This window comes from Megalopta genalis, chromosome 4 (genome assembly GCF_051020955.1).
Source record: "Megalopta genalis isolate 19385.01 chromosome 4, iyMegGena1_principal, whole genome shotgun sequence".
In the NCBI taxonomy this organism is placed as follows: Eukaryota; Metazoa; Arthropoda; class Insecta; order Hymenoptera; family Halictidae; genus Megalopta; species Megalopta genalis.
In genome coordinates, this window is record NC_135016.1 from 29,709,131 (window position 1) to 29,732,347 (window position 23,217).

Sequence of the window (23,217 nt, forward strand, 5' to 3'; positions counted from 1 at the left end):
GCGGGTTTATACACATATACATAAATATCGTTCACTTGTCTCGCTTAATGTATATCGAGGTAAAAACTAAGTACTCATACAAAAACGTAGACGAATTCATTTAACAAATTCTTCTTGGTTCCATCTTCTCCTTTCCTTTCTTTTTTTTTAGATCGTTTTTCATTATTTTGCTACAATTTGTGTTGGGACTTCGTTACAGGCACATTATAAGACACTCTATGTATGCATACATATACAGCACGTGTAACTGTTGCACACATACGTGCACTGTATACACACATACGTTTTCCATACTTTCAGTTAAGAGATATGACATCGTATACCGTTCTACATTTACTCTAACTCACTTTTCTTTTCGCCATTTCGACGTATCACAACACTACGCTCGTAGCGTCGCTCGACTTCCGAGTTCTCGCTTCTTATATATTGACTAGCAATGAGAATAATTGACTAATGGATACCAAGATGAAAATACGAGATTGGATTGGTGGGGAGCAGACCTTCTTCCCGCAGGTCAAGCCACTGGAAATAATCCTAGAATTCTACGAACACAAGTACTTTTTTTCGCAAACGAACGGAGTACTTCGCAAACGAGATCGGAGGCAAATCAAAGTTTACTTTTTATCAATTGTACAATTGTTTACATCGAAAACATTTCAAATCGATTGTTCTGTAATCGACGTCGGGGTAATGATAACTCGCTTCTTCGATTCCTTAAAAAATGGAACGGACGCGAATTCGTAAAAGTATCTCCAATTACTTCGACCAGCTCGTTTTGTTCATCAGATTACAACACACGTAACCATAATCGTAGAAACAGTTGTCCCGGACAGGAACGAGTTGTTCACGTTCATTATAGCGATATTTAACATGTTCTGTGGCGCGGGATGGCTCATATTGGAAGCATTTGTTCGATTAGGTGAACGATCTTCTTAACTTATTGTTAGTACTATGAGTAGAATATACAAAGCTGTATGTATACAATATATACGGAATCGTAAATAAATTAGTTTCCTATTTAATTCTGTTGCATTTTATACTTTCCCATTATTTAACTTATTGAGCTTTCTAATTTTTGATGACTTAATGTTTTCTTTTCGATTGGAATTTGGTAACCCCAGGGGACACAGAACTTGTTAATAATTTATAATAATATATAATAATAATTTGTCTTCTCTCGTTACATCTTTCTTTGTATTGGATTCAAAAGTTTCTACATATAAAAATACACGTATATACATATATGCACCGCAATAAATCTCTCGTTTGTGTAACTGTAGATTGGGACACTCCACGTATATATACGTGCTTAGGTTTTGTGAACGTATATTCGGTGTTATATACAGTGACTCGCAGCTTTATTTTGTAGAGAATTTCATCTTCTTACCTGAAGCATATAAGTTTTGACATGAGACAGAATTGAAAATTAGAGCTTTATCACGGAACTGCAGATATGTATGCAAAAGATCTTTATGACAAAACTTTGAGGAACATCAATGACACATCTATTTTACTTTTAGCATAAAGGTTTTGTCACAATTTCGTAAAATGGGAGTTTGCATACGGATCAGCAGCGTGATTACAGTTTCGAATATTTGAATCGGTCTGCGAGTTACTATGCACAACTATGGACACTTATGAGCACGCAACGAAGAAGCTCGAAACAAATCTAATGACAGTGAAGACAGCTTCGTCGTGAAACATAACACTTTCGGCTGCTGTAACTATCATTCTTCTCTAAAAACATTTAATAACCAGTTGTACGTTTACCGTTCATTGACTGTTGCAGTGGTTGATATATTGTTAATCTATATACATCAGTCGCAATAAAATGACCCATAGAAAAATTCACGTTCAAGAAAATCTTCATCTTCTTTCTTTCATCGCTATATTTCACTCAGGATAGGGCCATGCTCGTTATACGTACGCATAGGGACGGCCATTTTATTTCAACATAACTCAAAGATTTTCTTTAAGATCTATTCTGAACTCTCTGATATCATTGATGAAATTCGATCCAGAAAATATATCGATGGAAAATATGATATCCATTTTAGTTTTCGTCACGCACCATCAAGAGTTGTGATAAACACATGGAATAGATCCTTACAAGCGACTTATTCTACTTAGAAAAATGTGTAAAATTTGTCCGTGTTTCAACATAATTGTCCCTTCGATAAGATCGTGTTCGCGCTTGTGTTTGTGTAAGTCTGACTCATATAGGTCGCATGAAAAGGACAATCACAGGAATAACATAATATTTCTGGGATTTTAATGACAAGAAACTGGATATCTTACTTAAACTGTGCACCGACGAATTAACGCTTGTTAATAGGTAAGTAACCTAGTCATCAAATGTGTCTTTTTACACGAAAAGATTAAAGAAATTAAAGAAATCGTGTGTCTACGCTAGAACTTTTTCATGTGTCAATCTTCATTCTGCGAATGATCAATGCGCATCGCATCTCGTGATCATTCCAATTGGCACTGTTCTTTACACGACAATTTTATCATCAACGGGTAATTTTTAGAAACTAAAAGAAATCTACAGAACTAAAGACCAACTGAGTTACCAAACGTAAAATGTTTCACTTCTCAACAACGAATGTATGTATACATCGGCGCGCACGTGTGTGTGGGTGTGTAATATAGATGTATTAACATTACAATATATTACCAGCGCTATCATCGACTTGTATATCGTTGAGTAATATAAATACAGCAACATAACAATTCTACCGATGTTATATAAAAAGGTATACGAATCCGATGAAACGTTTCGGCGATCGAAGAATAATTTTCACATGTACAATGATTTGCTATTCGACGAATCTGGAGATATCGAATTTCGAAGAATCCAATACGATCCGCCATCACAGGCGGATAAGAACGAAAACGAATACAGTCGTTCGGTACTTGAAGAACTTGCGTCGGTGTCTGGTTCAACAATTGTATAACTTCGTACAAAAAGAAAAAGTAAAATAAAACAAACGGTTTGAAAACAGCTTCTAAGGAACGCGTTTATCGAGATTGTTCCGTTACTTTGAGCGACTCTTTGTCTAAAACTAATAGCTAAGTACTACGGCTTCCGGCGGTTACGCCGGAAGTGAGTCCGCCACTGGACAAAGCAACGATTACAGCGAGTGGTAGAGGAACGTGAAGACCATGCGTTTATTTGATGGAGAAAAATTTAGCAACACGTGAATATTCATTCGCATATTCCCCGTGCAGATTTGGATTTAAAGCTACATCGACGATTACCGGAGATATACATATCGTTCGAAAGGTTCAAACGGTCGATTAAAAACGCAACGGGAGAAGATCGGTCCCTCGGCTTGTGCTCCTGGATTGAAATCCTCAAGACCCAAGGTTCCCGGAAGTGAGTTGCTCTCGTTCGATTCAAGGTACGGCCAAGAAAGAACCATTCGACTCTCCTATTTAACTCTTCAGCGGTCCCGCAAACGCAGTCTGAATTATTAATTTACGCTACCTGCGACAGAGATTCCCTACGACCCACTTGCGATCCCTTCTTTCCTCTCGCTTGCTTGGTCTTACTCTACCAGTACATTAAAAGCCTGTGACGCACGCGTGTCTTCTCTCGCAGAGACACGCAGTTGTGCTATGAAAGAATGTTACGGCGTCACCTACGATTCTAGAACCGCGTTCGTTGGTGTATAGGACATCTCCATGGTGATTCCAGCGCTGCTGCGGCGGAATCTCGATGGAATATCGGCGCAGCTACTGCGGGGTTTGCGTCTGCTCAAGTGTCTCTCCACCCACTTCAGCATGGTCAATACGGAGTCCGTGCTTGGCAAACGTCGCTCGGCCGATGTGCGGATGATGTGCGACGAGGCCACTCGGAATGTGGCTGCCATACCTTTCAACGCCTGCGAATAGTAAACTTCTTTTACAATTGGTAACTTTTATATAAGAATCTAATAGAAGATTGTATAGTAGGATTAGATAGAAGGAATGAGTTCACTGTCAACATCGATACAATAGGTGATTGTACCCTCATAGCGTCTTCATCGGTGACATCATCACCAGCATAGATGATCCTGATACGCTCGCTCCAGTCTAACCCGAAGGCTGTACGCAAGATGTAGATGGAAGCGTGGCCCTTGTTCCACTCTACCGGTGGCTTGGCCTCGATGGCGCAGTGTGCAAGACCAGCCTTGAAGCCAGCATCCTCGATGATCTTCTTCGCCTGCTCAACCATTGATGTACGAAGTTCCATGGGCGTCTCGCGGTAGTGATACGTCAAAAGGGCACCCTTGTTTTCCACCCAGGCGCCAGCCTTACACAACTGGGGATCATAGAGATCGTTAGTATATTAGCATCTATAAGAGCAAGAAACCTCCAAAGTTTCAACTATTATAACATGGTAATACAGAGAAGTGCTCACTTGCTCCTGCAAAGTTTGCATCAGGTTTGCCACCTTCCCCTCGAGTTCACCAGGCACCGGATGAACGAATTTGCTACCGTCCGGGTGTAGGATCTCCAATCCGTGGTTCCCAGCATAGGTGATGCCCTCGATGCCGACCATCGATTTAACGTTGTTCACGTTTCTACCTGATATGATCGCTATGTACACGTCAGACATATTAGAAAGCCTCTGCAAGACGTTTTTGGTTTCTAGAGGTAAAATAGCGAGGTCCGGGTGAGTAGCGATAGGCGCCAGGGTACCGTCGTAATCCAGCAGCAGGGCCAGCTTATGGTTGTCGCCGATATACCTAGGGGACATGTGTTATCACTGGAAGGTTACCCGGCTTTCATCATGAGTCAGGTCGCATCGCACGCGCGGGCCCGCCGTCTTCCAAAAGCGTTCTCTGATCGAGTGGTGCAACTTTCTTTCTCCAAGCGCGATGGTCAAGTCGCGAACGGCACCCAGAAAAATCTTCTTCTCAACGAGAAATATCCCCTTCATTCACATTACCGATTGGACTGTATCTGGGAGAATTTTGTGCGGCGCTGGGAATGGACTTAATAGGAGATAGAACACGTGCCAAGTTAATTCGAGGTAGGACCATGGATGTTAACTCTCGGAGGACATGCTGGACCCTAAGAACTTGTAGCAATGCTTGTCGCTGCCGAAGATACTCGCTTGACTGTTTCTATACTCGCTAATCGGGCAGAATGACTTTAACAATGTGCTTCTAGTTGATTTTAACAGTACCCCGTCAAGGAAATTATAGAAAATTGAGATCGACTTGTGCGATCGACTTGACAAATAGAGAGAGAGAGAGAGAGTCTCAAGCGACAAATCAATAACTTGTAGCGTACAAGATGTCGCGGCTATTTTATTGCTGAACGACGTCTTTCCCATACGGTGAACCCAAGGCTTCAGGATTCTGGATGAGTAAAAACGAATACCAAATCATCTTTGGGTTCTTGACTCTTGATACTAAACTGCGCTATCGCCAACAGAGTCCTCATGTCTGCAACTCTAAAATAACGAACTTTGAATCGATTTTTGAAGGTGGTTCCAATGGTTAGCGGATTAAAGATACTACCATTTCGATTCATTGTTTATACAGGCCTTGCCGTGAATGATACAGTAACATAGAAATCGCTGCAAGCTCATAGAGTCAACATGCCCCCTAAGAGTGAACATGATCCTTCGTCATGCCAAATTAATACAGAATCATAGTCCTCGGAACTATCGAAAGCACCATGGTGATAATTCGTATATCCCACGCTGCGACGTACCCAAACTCATGCTTAACTTAAGAAATTAATTCGACTATTGAGTCGTATTCGAGACTTCTTCTGCATTGCATTCCATTTCATCGCTTTCGTTGAACGAGATCATTGATTTTTAGAAGCATCCCCCATCGAATAATGTATAAGCAAACCGTTTGCTTATAACATTAGAGTGCGATTAATTGTTGGATAAGGATTTCTTACTGTTACATCGTTATCACCTTACTTGAATCAACTTTCGTCGTACATTATTGGTTCCCGTTTAAGCGTGTGCTCTGGTCGGGCCCAGTCATGCACATCCGATAACTCCAATGATACCTACTTGCTCAAGTAATCGTCGAAATCGTCCATGGTCACGGGTTGCATCGTCGTTGCACCAACGGAGTCACGTTCTTCCAACGAACCCATCACCTGCAGGAACGACTTCATCCAATAATTAACGTCGTAGATTCTCTCACGACGTCGCAAGTAGTTCATCCTTAACGTGCGCTCGTCTTCTGGCATAGTAAGTGCTCTAGGAACACAACAATCGGTTAGAGAGTTCGGAAAGACACACCGGTATATAGATAGTTTTGTGAAACTTTCATGGGCCAAGGTTCACAAACTACCTGTGTATAACTTCTGCCGCTTCGTCGATCTCATAAGGGTTGCAGATCAAGGCCTCGTGCATCATTTCCCCAGCACCAGCGAACGGAGAGACGATCAACACACCCGGAGGTGTATTGATCTGGCAAGCGACGAACTCTTTGGCTACCAGGTTCATGCCATCCCTGAGCGGTGTGACCAGAGCGACAGCAGCATCCCTGTAGAACGCTGCCAGTTCATTCTGGCTGACGCAGCCGTAAATGTAGCGAATCGGTGACCAATTCGGTGTCGTGAATTGGCCATTGATACGACCTATCAGCTGGTCCATGTCCAGTTTCAGGTCCTGGTACTCGCGTACGTCTGTCCTCGATGGCACGGCGATTTGGAGCATGGTTACCTAGAAAAGAACAATCGTTGGTCGACTGGTCTATGACGTGATTTTGTATTTTTCTGTATTATAGCCCCCACCTGTTCACGATGCTCGGGGTGTTTCTCCAGCAGCATCTCGAAAGCCTTCAGTCTGTGGACCAGTCCCTTCGTGTAGTCCAGACGATCGACGCCTAACACGATCTTCTGATTAGTCAGCATAACTTTATTGGCGGTCTCGGCCAGCGAGACGAACCTGTCGAAGGGAATACCAATTGGAAGCGGTCGGACACGCACGGTTCGGCCACCGTGCTCCACCAACAGGTTCTTGCGGTCGACCCTGCAGCCGAGACTTCTCTGGCAGCACTCGACGAAGTTCAGACAATAGTCCCGAATGTGAAAACCGACCATGTCGCAACCTGGCACGCGATTTTACTTTCATCAGAAATGGAGTCCTATCATTGAACATAAACCAACCGGTTGGCCGACAAAACTGGGACCAATTGCTGCAGTTGAATCAGAGCGGATCGATCGCTCAAGGATATTCGCTAGATCAGAGGTTTCATCTTGCTTCTAGTCCTTTAGGGGACATCGAAGCGCATCCTGCTTCTCAAAACTGATGCAAATAGCTCCATCGAATTTCAACGAACCGAGTGATTCAACTTGAACAACGATCAACAATTCGTCCGTCGACCAGCAAGACGAAGGCAAGCTCACCCAGCATTCCCTGGAGGATTTCATCAGCCCATGGGAACAGCCTGAATATGTCCCATGGCGGGAAAGGGATGTGGAGGAAGAATCCCAACTTTAACCTGAGATTATTCTCGTCGGCGGCTTGTCGAATCCAGTTGGCGGCCAGCATCAAATGATAGTCGTGCACCCAGACCAACGGCGTACCGTTCGATTGATTTTCTTGCTCCTTGTGGATCTGCTTGAGCGCCGCGACCTGAATTCAAGATGAACGATTGTTCGTTGTTATGCGTGACAGTGTCCCGGAACATTCCTACCAGCGTAGAATTATTCAAATCGATTGCATTCGATGGAACTTACGGTCTTCGCGGCGAATTCCTCGTTGACCCTGGAATACGCGCGCCAATGTTCCGCGATGAAGGTCGCCCTGTCGGGCATAGAATGGAACAGTGGCCAGAACGTGCCATTGCAGCAACCGTTGTAGTACGAGTCGAAGATCGTCGGCTCCACGTGCACCGCTACCACCTGGACAAGCAAACATTCGGACTTTATTAGCGGGAACTTAATTATGTCAGGGATTGTAAGGTCTCTTCTAAGCCTGTTTCTAAACAAGCTTTCTAAATTGGTTCTCTAAAAATCTCCGAAAAAATTGTTCAACATATACAGGGTGTCCCAAAAATGTCTGGCGGGTTCCTCGGGTCATTTGAAGCAACTTTTTCCTTTACAAAAATTTTCTCCGAGGCACCATTAACGAGTTATTAACGAAAAACAGTGACCAATAAGAATCGGGTACGGCTGACGCGAGGTGGCCGAGCCAACGGCGCCAGCGGTCGAGGCGGTCGAATCCCAGCTCAGCTGGCGCGTGGCGACCGAGCCAACTTCGTGCGCTGGTTGACTGGGCCGCCTCGCGTCAGCCGTACTCGATTCTTATTGGTCACTGTTTTTCGTTAATAACTCGTTAAGGGTGCCTCGGAGAAAATTTTTGTAAAGGAAGAAGTTGCTTCAAATGATCCAAGGAACCCGCCATTTCCGGATTACGAGACATTTCTGGGACACCTTGTATAATAATCTGATCCACAATCCATGAAATTCGTTAGATCAACAGGATGTAACAGTTTCTTCTGTAAAACTATTATTTGAAAGAAAATGATCGAACTTACGTATTGTCTTCGGTCATCGAAGAACCTATTAATAAGGCTTCCGGTAAATAAAGTGTTGATCTATGCTTGCAGATTTTTAATACAACTAGGTGAAAATTGTTCAAATTGTTTCGAGGATCTTTTATAAACCGCCATAAAGATAACCATAAGTTCCATTACTTGAAAGTTAGTTTTCTCTTTAGTACATAGACACTGAACTCGGTGTTATGAAACCATATAGATCTTTAACTGTAATTCAAGATTATCTGAATAATAACTTGATATTTAACTTAATGTTATTTAACTGAATATTAAATAAACTTTATAAGTGCACATATATGTGCACCTACAGAATCTATTTTCTATGTTCACCGAAAGAGCTATTTAACACGTTCCGTGCCACGTGTACCATCGATGGTACACGCTTGCATGTTTACTTAGTGAACTGAACAAATTGTTTACAAGAAATTTAGAACCGAAGAATCAATTTCCACCGCAAGAATGGGCGTTGATAAGTTTTTGTTACGTTGTTATGTGTACGAGAATTAATAATTGCACGTAATACATCAAGTTTTAGTAAAATATCAAAGTGTGAAGATTCGAGTAAAAAAAGCTCGGCACGGAACGTGTTAACGTGACAAAATTAATCTCTCCGTCGTTGCTTCCACAAAAGGAGCCATACAAATTGGAGTTTGTACAAAGATGAATGAATTACTAGGAACGGGAAGTTACCGACAACAAAGTGGTTATTATGAAATAACGGAGACAAAGGGTTAAAGTTGCGATTAATTTCCAATAATGAGATTTTTCTTTGTCGCATCCAGAGTGCGTCCAGAGCACACTGTTGTTCACCAAGGACGATGATATGCAGACGCGCGCGACGATCAACGCTGACGTATCGACAGTCGATTTAACAGTTACCAAGTTATTAGTTACTTCGTTCGATCGAAGCCGCATAGCTGTTTATAGCAATTGAACGAATCTCCGAGCGATTTAAGGCACGATCGAAATATAAATCTAACGTGTACGATAAACGCGTTACGGTTTGAGAGGGGAACGACAAAAATGTCTTTGTGCTGCAGGAGGAAGAAGACGAGCTATTCCTTAATTAATGGATAGCTTGCAGCTCGAGGAGAGCGTTCCACGAGGACGAGTACCGTTTCACGATACTGCTGCCGCTACGAGATACTGCATTTACTTCAAAGCGTCTTGTTACATCGATAAGAGTTACTGCAGAAAAATGCTATTATCATTTTATTTTATTTATTAATGCTTAACACTATATTGCCTAAGCGATAACTATATATAGCAATAAAATCGTAAAAGAATCAAATTCACTCGCTTAGGCAATCTAGTGTTAAGCATTAATAAATAAAATAAAATGATAATAGCATTTTTCTGTAGTAACTCTTATATATATAGAGAGAGAAAGAGAGAAAAATTCTATATACAGGGTGTCCCAAAAATATCTCGCAATCCGGAAATGGGAGGTTCCTGGGGTCATTTGAAGTAACTTTCTCCTTAGCGAAAATGCAATCCGCGACTTTGTATACAAGTTATCTACGAAAAACAATGACCTATATATATATATATATAGAGAGAGAGAGAGAAAATTATTTAAGTTAGATATACAGTTATATATCTAGAAATGAGGGGTTCCTGAAGGGTTCGCCTATATATATATATATATATATTGCTATAAATATGTAGCAATAAAATCGTAAATGAGTCAAATTGACTCGCTCCGGCAATCTAGTGTTAAACCAGATGGTTTATTTAGCAAATACAGAGTTGTTACATGTACATACGTTCGATATTGCTTACTGTTAGATAATTAGATCGTGGGTCTTCGTGCAAAATAAAAACTGGTCTTTGTCAATCGCAAAAGCGACAGCAGAAGTTCCTATCTTTCTTCAATAATCTTAATTAACTGACGTTTCAAGATGCTTGTAATCATTAAACTGTTGTCAATTGCACCATCCCGTTTTCTGTCATGATTGCATAAAATCCGCTAACGATAATCACTGAATAATCAATGCAATTAACGCGAACAATAACAAAACTCGCATCACAGCAGAAACATCGATAGCTAACGTGGAAACAATAAAAAAAAAAAAACAAATAAAGTATTCAAGGTTTCGCCTGAAGAAAATTCCTCTCCGATGTCTGACGAATACACGTACACCAGAGAAAAAAAAACACAATACGATTTTCCTGCTCGTGTCGCTACGTTATCGATTACTTCTATCCATCGCAATGTTTGTAAACATTGCCAGTCAGCAATGTCGTAACATCTCGACGTGGACAGTTATTTAGAGACGATAACAACGTCGACGCCAGTTTTCAAAAAATCGATCGATCGAAAAAAAGTCTGGTTCAATTTTAATCTGCGGACCCTGGAATATCCCGTTATAGTTCACTTTGTCGAATGCTATCGTCGTTATGTCACCCGCAGTGTTCTGCAATAATTTGATACACAACCGCTTGATAGCGCGATCGATGGAACGAAAACAACGTTGTAGTCGATGTTCCTGGCAAGTGGAAATAGCGAGCAATAGTCAGACACGATGGCTCGATCGTACTCCATGCTCGCGTGCCTCTCAATTTATTTGAATCGATTCCTTCGAAACCGAAGTTATAATTTCGTCGAAATCATGCTGCTGTTTTTATTCGCTTTTTCTATCCCCCCAACAATTTCTCCTGCAACTGTTCTCATCGAAGTTATTCCTTATTTTTTTAATAGTTCGACGCAAGAAGAAGATAGTTCGAAGAAGAACCGTCTGATCTTTTACATCGACTTAAAGTCAATACGGATAAAAATTCTTGTTATTAAATGTAAAGCAGAATTCACGAAATATTACAGCATTAAATATGATCGATCGATTTGTTGCTATATACATTTGTGGTTAGATCTGTTATCATTTTGTTGCACTATATTCCCATAAAAATTCGTTTCTTTTTTCAAACGAAATTGTTCGGACCGACGAGATTTAATTCTATTGGGTTGGCAACTAAGTAATTGCCGATTTCAGTTATAGATGTCTCTCACTCCCATTTTTATGATATCTGTAAATGTCATATTATAAAATTATTATTATTATTGTTATTATTATGTTATTTTTTATTATCCGTGAATATTAGCAACTGGACAAATTGAATGCAGCGGTCAAGGAAAAGCGAGCAGAATTGGTCAATCGTAAAGGTGTCATTTTCCAGCAGGACAATGCTAGGCCGCACACGTCTTTGTCCACTCGGCAAAAATTGATGGATATTGGTTGGGAATTGATGTTACACCCACCATATAGCCCTGATCTCGCGCCATCGGATTACCACTTATTTCGATCCCTGGACAACTCCCTTCGTGGTAAAACTTTTAATGATGATGACGCTGTAAAATCTCACTTAACTCAGTTTTTGGCCGAAAAGGATCAGACTTTCTACGAGCGTGGAATTTTCAAGTTGTCAGAGAGATGGCAAAAGGTCATCGAACAAAATGGAAAATACATTACAGATTAAACTTCGTTCCAAGTAAAAAAAATTTTTTATCTCATTGAACAAATTGGCAATTACTTAGTTGCCAACCCAATATTTCATTTGTGCATGTTTATATAGTGGTCTTTTACAAGTTCGTATATAAACGAAACCTAGATTGTAATGTTAAATAAATCAAAATTTTTGTCGCGAAGCGTACATCGAAATGTAGTATTCTTCGAATATTTCAAATGAAAATTTGGAAGCCTGAAATTTCTTCGCGGATTACCTCTACGCAATTTACTGCCCGATAAATCGTACGTTGCACAACGTTTTGTTTCTGTCTCGATCGCGATCCCTACGTCAGATCCGCCACCCTCGATGGTTATGTCTACGCGGAGAGGCATTAATAACTCATCAGCGATTAGTCTCCCATTGGCGTTTACGTCAATCGCCGGTCGAAAGAACGTGTTTTCACGAGCCCGCGAATCAAGAAGGCCGCGACGCCAATAAACAAAACACGACCGGCGGATAACGAAGCGAATAACGCGCGACGACCGGAGGAAATTGTCACAGTGCTCGTCGTTATCTAGTCATTTGTTAGTTAATTAATTGCTCAAACAATCCCTTATCGATCCACCGCAGAAGCGCGGTTCTCTTCTCCATCTTTTCCTCGTTATGACTTTTATTAATAAGTTCGGCTCTTCGACTGATATGAAAATGTTCAATTTTCGATTAAAACAATTATTTACACATTTATCTTACACGTTGTAGAATTACTTCTGGTAGAAATCGATCCTAAAGAACAAAATAAGTTGCGGTGATGCATGGTTTTACGGTATGTGTATGTATATGTACGTATGTATGTACTATTATTATCTATTATAAATATATATATATATATATATATATATATATATATATATATATATATTTTCAATCCTTCTCCCTTAACCATTCATTACAATGTACTAATCGTTTAAACATGCTTGAACACTGTTTAAAACGTCTTGTCGTATGATCATGTTCTGCGAATGTTGTTTACGTATTTTAAAAATTAGATCGATCTATGACTGTCCAAGAAATGGGTAGCCACAGAAATTTTGCTATATATCAAGAAGAATGCATCAAGACAAGTCGATGGTACAATAATACCAGATAGGTCGTCGTAAACGATTAAACGAAGATACAATATTGCAAATGCGTGGATATAAAGTCTACGATACAAAGAATCGTAAAATTATTTTACTATGATCTTCAAACTCATCGTTTTTATCCATCGTATATTCCACAGGCATAGGGGTTGAAATAGACGTTGGTCACGGCGATGAAGACGTCCAAAAGCTTTTAAGCTTACCTCCGGTAGCAGCGCAGACAGAGGCCGGAAGCATCACGAAAGAACTATGAAGATCGAGGATCGAACAGCGGCGAGTTCTCGCAAGAATCTCACAAACAAGACTGTCGACGATAGAACGGCTAGATCACGTGCAGCCGACGCGTTTTAACAACATGTTTTGAATAAAAGAAAGGGGGTTGGTTGCGTGCGGAGAGGACAAAGAGGGCGCGGATCGGTTTGCCGTGTATCTCGGTCGATTGTGATGCGGCGCGGGTGTATGACGCTCGCTCGTCGAGCGTCCCCGATAACGGGCAATTAAAATTGTTTTCGATCGTTCCGTTCGTTTTTCGACGGTCGAGCGAGCTCGCGCGCGCGCCCGCATCGCCGCCGCGCCGGATTGATTACTGTCTACGTCGTACGCGAAACCAAGTAATCTTCGCCAGCGAAACGTCTGACCCCTGCCTGTTGCGAAACAACCGGCCGTGTATAATACATAATGTGCTCTCGTAGCTCTCTCGTCTTTCCGTGCGCTCGTGCTTTTCGCCTTACCGCGATTACTCGGACGTGCTAACGAGCCGAGTGATCAACCTAGATTCGCCGCTTCTGCTTTCGGCGTACTTCATCTCGCGAACTAGATCGAGGTAGAGGGAGGGCTAAGAGCTTCGCCGGTCTTCGTTAACCGTTCGTTAGTATGCTACGGTTATTCGTCTCACCACAACGTTGTATTTCTATTTTAGTTTTCAGTGAAAGTTTAATTCTCCTTGTGCTTTAGTGTTTTTTTTAGATTATTGTTAATCTAGAATTAGCATTTTTTAATTGTTTATTTCGGGTCTATCGTGAGCCCAGTTAGATAGGTACTTTTAAATAGGTACTTTAATAGGTACTTTCAATTTGGATACTGATCTGTGAGAGCTTATTGATAATGTCCACTTTATTCTATTCTATTCTATTCTATTCTATTCTATTCTATTTTATTTTATTTTATTTTATATATATAACAGATATTTTATATTTATATTTATATTTATATTATATTTATTATATATATATATAAATATAAATAATATATAATATAATATAATATAAATATAAATATAAATATAAAATATCTGTCCACTTTATTCTATTCTATTCTATTTTATTTTATTTTATATATGTAACAGATATAAATATAATATAAATAATATATAATATAATATAATATAAATATAAATATAAGTATAAAATATCTGTTATATATATAAAATAAAATAAAATAAAATGAAATAGAATAGAATAGAATAGAATAGAATAGAATAGAATAGAATAGAATAGAACAAAGTGGACATTATCGATAATATATATATCTCAGATTATTGTTGAAAAATATGCGAATATAGAATGATTTCATATAAATAATTCAATATTTTACGCGTGCATACTTATGCACCTGTTGCACAAGCGAACACGTTCGAAGAGAAGCTAAGCTCTGTTTCTAACGTAGCAAATTAATCTGTATCGTGTTAACGATGACACTACGTATGTTACCAATATCGAAGTGAATCGACGTAAACAATATTCGTCTAACGACGGCGAACAAGCAAGAGAGAATTATCGTGCGGATGTTTGTTCCGAGCGAATGGTCATTGAACGAATGAAATCCATCGTCGTGGTCGGAAAACCGAGCAACCCGGGATGTTGAACAATAGATTGCTAAATATCTGTATTTTCGCGATTTTTTCGCGACCGATGTCAAACGTCAAGATTACGATGGCCGTTGTAAAAGTCAGCTGCTTCGCGTTCTATCGTGGTACACCCCCGTTTCCAGACTTCAGCAGCGTCCGTTTTTACCGCACGTCCGCGTCACAACAGTTTATCCTTTCACAATGGGATCACTGTGATTTTATTGTTTCGAATTATATCTTTCAACGTCGACTGGTTCCCGATAAGATTCGCGTTCCTCGTAACGCGAGGACGTAAAACGTCAGAAACGAAGAGTATCTTCGTTTCACGAAGCGAACTGTTTGCAAGAAGTTCATTTCGAAGAGAAATCATTTCTACGCTTCAATATAACTTCTCAGCAGGTAATTAGCCTTCGAACCGCAACGTGAAATTCGCGTTTTAAATATTTTGTATAATTTAGCAAAAATAAACTAGATTAGAACGAATCTTTTGAAATTTTTCATTTTTAATTCTTAAACATATTTTATATTTTTTTTGTTTCTGTTTTCATATAATTTTTAATGTATTTCATTGGAATCTGCATAGCAAATGCAAGTAGCCTGCAATTTCGAGTTCGTTATTATGCGAATAATTTTAGAATTTCTATCCGAACAATTTTCAAATCTCTGGTCGAGATAAATAGAGAAAATAATTTCTGACGAACAACGAACAATCGTTATTCCAGTAAAATATTCATCTAAAAAAAAATGATAATATTCATAGAAAAAAGAATTAATTCGGATATAATTATATTAGATAAATACTTAATCGAAACAATAATAATGATACCCACCTCTGATTTCCACCAATTTATCTAGAATTCAATGCTCATCTACCTTGTCAGCCGAGAATCGTTCTTGACATTCTGGGATAACTATTACTACCATAAGTAAGGCAGAAAATGTCAGAAGAAAAACTCGTCGCGTTTATGATCCTTAAATAATTCAACTCGGGAGGCCTTGCACTTTGCATGACATCGATCACGCGGCCTCGAAGGTCGATCTTGAAATACTCCAAGACAGTTGTCGCTTCCGGGACGCGCGAAAGGAGAACGAACCTTCTTCGCATCCCTTTTTCCCTCCCACGCGTCCGTCCCCGTGACCACTAGCTGGCGTTTACGCGATCGAAATGTGTCGAACGGCGACGATAACGCGTCACGTCGAAATCCTCGTTATCTTGAGTCCCGCCAAGCTGACTGACAGATCGCATCGGCGACATCGGTCGCCGTAAAACCGGCGAGAAAAGTTCGCGAAACGCGGCCGGCTCCACGTGACGTGCATCCGGAGAGCCACGTGGGCGTGATCGCCGAGAAATTCGCGACGTAAAGCGAACGCGAATCGAAACTAGGTTGACCCGCCAATCGATCAACTGAACCGTCGCTAATGATCGGCGAGCGTTAACCACCCTCTTATCGTTTCCTTGCTTCTCGAGAAGATCATTAACAGTTTCAATCTTAGAAATGTATTTCTTCGTTGGAAACATTTGTCCCTGTTTCTCGAACGTTCGGAGAGAATTTGTAATTATCTAATCCTGGATCTTCGTGCATTCGTGGCAAATAGAAATTTGTAAATAATGTAAATTTGTTAACGAAAATTAATTGTATTATTGTTCTATGTTCGCCGAATGGAATTTTTTAGTTGGCGTAAAAAAAATAATTAAATAGTAAAATAGTAATTAAGGAAGATTTTCGTAATTAGACTGCTGATTTTATGCATTTATAAGAAAAATGAGTGGGCGAGACACGAAACACAGTGACACCGTTAAAAGAATTTGATAATTCGATTTTATTATTTATAAGTAGACTGCAGATCTTTAAGCAAAATAGAAATTTTACAAAACGATTCTAGGAAACAAAAATTACGTAAAAATGAATAGTTTTATTTAATAATTTTGATAAGCTGGAAATGGTGTAACAATATTATTCAATTCTTCTTACGTCTTCACAATTTTATATTTCAGTTAGTCATTTTTGCTATAAAAATGCATAAAATCCGCTGTCTATGATTAAAGTTATTTAAGACAGGAATAATTAGCTTTTTCCAGTCAATGCAGAACATTTTCATTTTGCATATCGATCCGCAGTCTAGTCATAAATCGTAAGATGTTTCTTCGTAGATCTCACCAATGGAGGATGACAACGATTCAATTAATTCTTGTGGATCTCTTATCGAGGATTGATAAAATTAAAATTATCTAAGATTTTCAATGGAAGAACTGAAGATAACAATATCAATTTCCAAAAAGATTTATACACATTTTTATATTAATGCTTACTTGTATATATATATAGTATTATGTTCAATTATTATATCGACCTCGAATATATTGTTATATTATCTCATTTAAAACACGCCGAAATAATTGGAACGCGATGGCTATTGTCACGAATTTGAATAATCGTCGAGAATGCACATATATCGCTGAATGCTTGACGATCTTGTCTGTTCATCGAACGCTGTTTCTACTTGTCCCCAGCTCAATCATCATCGGATGCATCGTCAAGTGCAATTTCGACGTGTCTATCCATTGCATGCATCCTCCATCAGTTACGTGCAGCAATCATGGAGAACTCATCGATATCCCGAAAATAATACCACCGAAGAATATATCACTTATTAAAAACAATTGTATTCCTCGTTTGCAGCAAATATGAAAGAGTCTGATAAATTCCTCGATAACAGAAAGAATCTTTTCTGCAATTTATAAAATGAAAGATAAAAATAAATTACTCTGCATAAGCAATATAATTGATAAATAAAAAATAGAGGATGTAATATACGTCCGTCTCGATTATCGGAAAACAAGAATCTAAGAAATTTCTAAACAACAAAAGGGAGCTACACCACATTTGACAAATTGAGAAAGAAATAATAAGAAATAATTTGTGAATAAATAGCAGGCCCGAGGAACAAGCGTCGAAAAAATTATAATAATAATAATTTTTCTCGTGTATGCAGGTAAAAAAATCCTTCGTTACAGAAGAAGTAATAACAAATAGGGAGATTTTAGATAGCAATCGCATGAGCACAAACAAAAAGAAAAAAAGGCAGGAAAAAAGAAGAAAAAATATCGAAATAAGTTGAAATATGAAAAAAAAACACACACACAAATACATACATATGGATACACAAATTCGACGAGAGGCGAATCAGATAAGGAAACAAGAGAAAATCGAAGCGTATGACTACCCTAATCGCAACAAGGACCATTTTATCGAGCGTAGGCGCGATCCCTATGCGAATGATAAATCGCCGGGAGATTCGCCGGCGTCACGCCACCGATAACCCGACTCGACCTCCCGACACGATAATCGTGACACCGTGGATCCTTGCCTCAGATCCATTCGTATCCGAGCTGATCGACTCTCGCGAGAGCCATTTAAGGAGTTGCTCCAATACTTCTTCGCCGCGATACCCGAATAAGGTCACACGGATGTTTGATCGATCGGATTCGCTTCCAAGGTCCGCCTCGTGAAGATCCGACGAGCTTCTCCTCCCGTACACGAGAAACCGTTTCTCGGAAGAAATCTCTGTAGCAATATCGTGGCCCGTGTGACAGCAATTATCGTATGAAAAATTAGTTATTTCGCGGAGTCGAACTCTGGGGCTTTATTGCTCCATCGAGCACCGTTACACTCGATCAGAGATCATCGTAGATTCCCCGTGCTCTTTGAACACTTTCGACCGGTCGGCTATTTTCGACGAGTATGAGGAAATCGCTACATTTTCTGTTACCACGAGTACATTGATCATGCGCAAGAGGTACATAGCTACGATTTGTTATTTAAATTGCAATTTTAGTGAAAACTAACATTTGTTCAAGAAGTAATTTCTGTTGTAAGTATTCTATATATGGAAAGAGCGAAATCACTTTTGCAACTACCCAATGTATTCGTATGTTTTGAATATTTACTTCTGTGTTATTATTATTATACCGCGTATATTTACGTAAATTCTTATTTCCGCAGGTTATTTTACAAAAATCAAAATGAAAGGAAAAACTTCTTTGTCGACTGAAACAATTACCAATTGTTCGAAGAAAATAAAATTGCTATTAATGCTTAATGTATCATAATATATCTTAAAGAACTGATCGTAGATCTATCGTTTTCATTTGTTCCTTCTATAGTTCTGTTTAAAAAAATATCGATCGTTAAAGCATGAACTGGCAGCACGAAGAAATGGGTCGGTTTCGAACCTGAATGACGCGAAAAGACAACGAGAAGAGAATCGAGTCGAGGAATCAAATTTGTTCCACGGCGCATCGCGATTCGATTAAGTCGATACTGGTCGATTCGGTTGGTGGTGATTAGCGTCGATTAACTCGGACCGACTAAGCATCAGCTGGTCGAGGTCAAGTTCAAAGCGGCTAACAAGCTCGATCGGACTTCAGAAAAATCTTTCATTGAACGTCAAAGTCTATGTAGATAAAAAAAATACCTTCGCGAGAATGTGACTTAGATATAAGTTAATAACGATTGATATGTGCACCGATAAACGTATTCGTATACATGTGAAATTGCGGTTCTCCGTTAATATTTTCTAATAACGAGAATAAATCGTAAAGCGATTTACAACCACTAGACTACAACCGGTCTGAAACGCGATGCTACAAATAGAGTAGAAACATTTTTAGATTTCGGTGAATCACTAAAATATAGCGTTACGCATTAGCGTGTGTAAGTCGGTCGTAAGAAGAGACATTTAACAAGCCGTGTACTCGATCCTACTTTTCACTCGGTCGAATAAAATTTAAAAAAAAAAACGTTAACTGTTTTCTTGATAATAATTTATTAGTTTCAAAAATTTTAGGCTCCAATTTATAGAACGCTTTTCATCGCTTTTTATCGAAATGAAAAGTATTATTGCTGAATATTTATACTACTGTACGATAGAATAATTTCTAATTTCTAATTTAAGCTACATTGTGATATTATATTTTCTCATTTTAACTTTTCTTGCTGCATTTTTGGCTGCTATCTTCTATCTTCTTCCTGCAACTGTTTTATCCTTAAAACTTTTTCTTATATTATTATTATTACTTGTTAATATTCTTTTACTTTCCCGTATGTACGATGATAACTTGAGTTTTATCTACACTCTTACAGCGTAACAAAAAGAATTATATTTGTTTTACTTATGCTGTGAAAACTGCGATTAAGAGATCCGCGCGATTAAGAGATATTCTCCCTGTATTTGCTATTGCATTATTTGTGCTAATGTTTCAAATAGAGGTGACAATTAAGGCGGTGTTTCATAATGGTTTTAATAAATAATTTAATCAATCTAATCTAATTTAATATTATAATATATATAATATAATTATTTATATATGTACATATTATTAATTAATTATATATATATATATATATATATATATATATATATATTATATAATATTATATTATATATTAATATTATATTTATATTATTATATGTATAATTATAAATAAATATATATATATATATATATATATATATAATTAATTAATAATATGTACATATATAAATAATTATATTATATATATTTACTTTATATATATATATAAAGTAAAAAAAAAGAATATTTCCAGCCCGCCGACAACACAACGTATGCGACCTAATCGTATCGTCGAATAAGGTCGACAGCCTAGAAGTAAAGAAATAAAACGAGACTCGTACAAGGAAAAACTGACCGCGATAATTCCTTGAACCAATACTGATTCCACGGTCAATGGAATAACCCAAATACATTTGTACTCGCAGCGAAAGGTCTTCGAACGATGCGTGCAGACTGATAGCGGAAGTGTAGACAAACAAAATGAACAGTTATCGGTAGATACGATCGCTTGAATTATGGGGAGGCACGCTGTCAATTGGTGCGTCGTAATTACGAACATTTTCCTTCGTTGAAACGAAGAGAACCGCTAAGATACACGATACTAAAAACACGAAGTTATCGGATGGATATGCTGAACTTTCTAATCGATGTCTAAATGAACTGACATTGCAAGACCTCTAATGACTCTATTCTGATAACCCTGTTCGCAGTTTAACGTCAGCTTCAACTTCCTCACTTTCTAGCGATGCTGTTAGGCGAGAAACAGATCTGTTTTTTTTTGTTTCTTTTTTTGACAACGTTTTATCACGAGATATAAATAATTTGTTTACTCTATGAATGTTATTGAAAAATTCTTCGATGATGCCAGAGACCATTCCGGTTTGACATTCCAGGAACGCGGGTTCAGAAGTTCATGTTTATTTCGAACTCTTCTGCATTGGTCGAAACAAAATCAGCCTTTGGGGAACTTACACGTTCATTTAAAGCTCTTTCTACAACTACGTTATTCCGCGGAATTAAAGAGAGGTTAGTCAGACAACTGTTCCTTTAACTCTTTATATTTTTAAACATTTATAGTCCATACTTTTAAACATTTCTACGAAGTGCAAACGAATACTCGCAATACCGAATTTATTAAATGTTAAAACTGTTCATCTTTCACGCATACATCGAAAATTTAGAATATTTTATTATATTTCCGACAATTATTCCATTGAAGTACTTTTGAATTATTTATTTCTTAATTGTGCGGCTCAAAAAAATTATAGCATAGGAAAACGTTGGATTAAAATTAGCCAACTTTGACCGACGATAACTCCGCGAAAAATCATCGTAGAATAATAAGTTTTCTTTTTTTTTTTAAATCAAAGCTTGGAACCTCTATTTGAAGATAGTATTTCTCGGTTTTAAGTTTGGCGCACCCTCACCACGGAAACCCATTAAACGCGAGGCCATGTTTATCATGTTGAAAACTGTCAAATTTGACGAGATCACGTTTCAAAATAATTTTAATGTTATCAAATTTATTTATATTTTTAAAAAAACTACTAAACAGTGTTACTGTTGCATGAGTAGAAAAATTCAATAGTTTCAAGTCACATAAGATGGAAATAATATAGGTCGGGAAAGGTATTTTAGATTTCAAGTTAAAATGGCTCCGACCGCAAAGGGTTAATGCGTACGAAGGACGGAATGTTTTCGCCTAATGATAAAGTAAACTTTGCGCCTCGGTCGGTCAGATGTACGCGGTTCTCCGCAGCAAGATTGCGACGGTAAATCGTGTGCGACGGAATATTTTTCGGTAACACGATCTAAATGGAACATTACCGGCAATACAGGAAAGAATGAGTCAACCGCGGCATCGAGGCACGGCTGAAACTATCAATGCCAAGGTCGAAGCAACTGCTGGTGAACCGCGATCGCCGTGTCGCGTGGGCGTTGCGTGGCGAACAACCTAAACGTCACTGTTCACGCGACAGCCGCGTGAGAATGCGTTCGCGCCGAGTGATGCACACGTCGAGCGTAATCCGAATTACGGCTCGCGAAATTATTCCGCAGTCGAAACGATTCCGCACCGCAGAGATAACCGCTGATAAACGGCCGACCGCTTCCGCGACGATGGAAAAGTTTCTCCCGGAGAAGTCCTGCCTGTTAACCGCATAACGGGCAAATATTTTCTTGCAGGTGCGTCGAAACCTGGCCATTATGTGCGATCACGTGTTTGTCATAAATTCATAAAACACTCTCGGACTAGTTAAGACCATCGTAGGATTTATGACAAATCGTAGGAAATGGATCGGCGATGACCAGGACAAGCTGATTCGTGGAATTCGATGTTAAAGCGAAACGGATTATCCCGGAGCATCGATATTAAATATCACGATGATTGAAACGATCTCGCGACGTCATGCACCGCGCGGAAATTATATTTAGCGCGATCCGCGCTTACCGAATACTCCACCGTGCATGAAAATAAGCATAAGAATATACTCGAGCTTCAACGACGGAACGATCGTTTTTCAACCGCGGGCGGTACGTGGATAACGGAATTATTTCCTTAGACTTGAAAATTCATTATTCTCCTAATCTAACGCATTTTCTTCATTTCATTATCTATCCGCAAAACCTACGAATATTGAAAAATTAATCGATGTCGTACTACTATAATTTTCAAATTTTTATTTTTATCTAATTTTAATTGAACTTTAATTTAATCTTATTATTGAATAAATATAATTTTAAGTTTCATTAAATTTTAATTTAATTCAGCTAGATGAAATGCTTGAATTTTATTATACATTTTTGAGATTGTTGGCACGGCGCGCGGTCAAAGTGTTAAATTGTAAAATATTCTAAGCATACTTTACTAAAATCTATCGTCTCTGCGTAGAATCGTCGTATCCAGTT

The 23,217-nt window shown here is 38.8% G+C and overlaps 1 protein-coding gene and 1 long non-coding RNA gene across 3 annotated transcripts in view; both read right to left on the reverse strand.

Annotated features, from left to right (window-relative positions):
* The window catches only part of Tps1 (Trehalose-6-phosphate synthase 1), a 47,573-nt gene that overhangs the window by 208 nt on the left and 24,148 nt on the right, over positions 1–23,217 (reverse strand). For both annotated transcript variants that reach the window (XM_076520914.1, XM_076520913.1), the window contains 8 exons: positions 7,705–7,869; positions 7,372–7,600; positions 6,757–7,073; positions 6,312–6,685; positions 6,026–6,217; positions 4,406–4,733; positions 4,013–4,306; positions 1–3,887 (listed from right to left, as the gene is read on the reverse strand). The exon at positions 1–3,887 is cut by the window's left edge and continues 208 nt beyond it. In XM_076520914.1, coding sequence (XP_076377029.1) covers positions 3,645–3,887; positions 4,013–4,306; positions 4,406–4,733; positions 6,026–6,217; positions 6,312–6,685; positions 6,757–7,073; positions 7,372–7,600; positions 7,705–7,869 — 2,142 coding nt within the window. In that variant the 3' untranslated portion in view covers positions 1–3,644. The remainder of the gene's footprint in view (positions 3,888–4,012; positions 4,307–4,405; positions 4,734–6,025; positions 6,218–6,311; positions 6,686–6,756; positions 7,074–7,371; positions 7,601–7,704; positions 7,870–23,217) is intronic.
* Positions 5,269–6,019, reverse strand: LOC117218485 (uncharacterized). Its single transcript, XR_004489775.2, has 2 exons — positions 5,514–6,019; positions 5,269–5,446 (listed from the first exon to the last, which is right to left on the reverse strand). It is a non-coding gene; the product is annotated as an uncharacterized LOC117218485 (long non-coding RNA).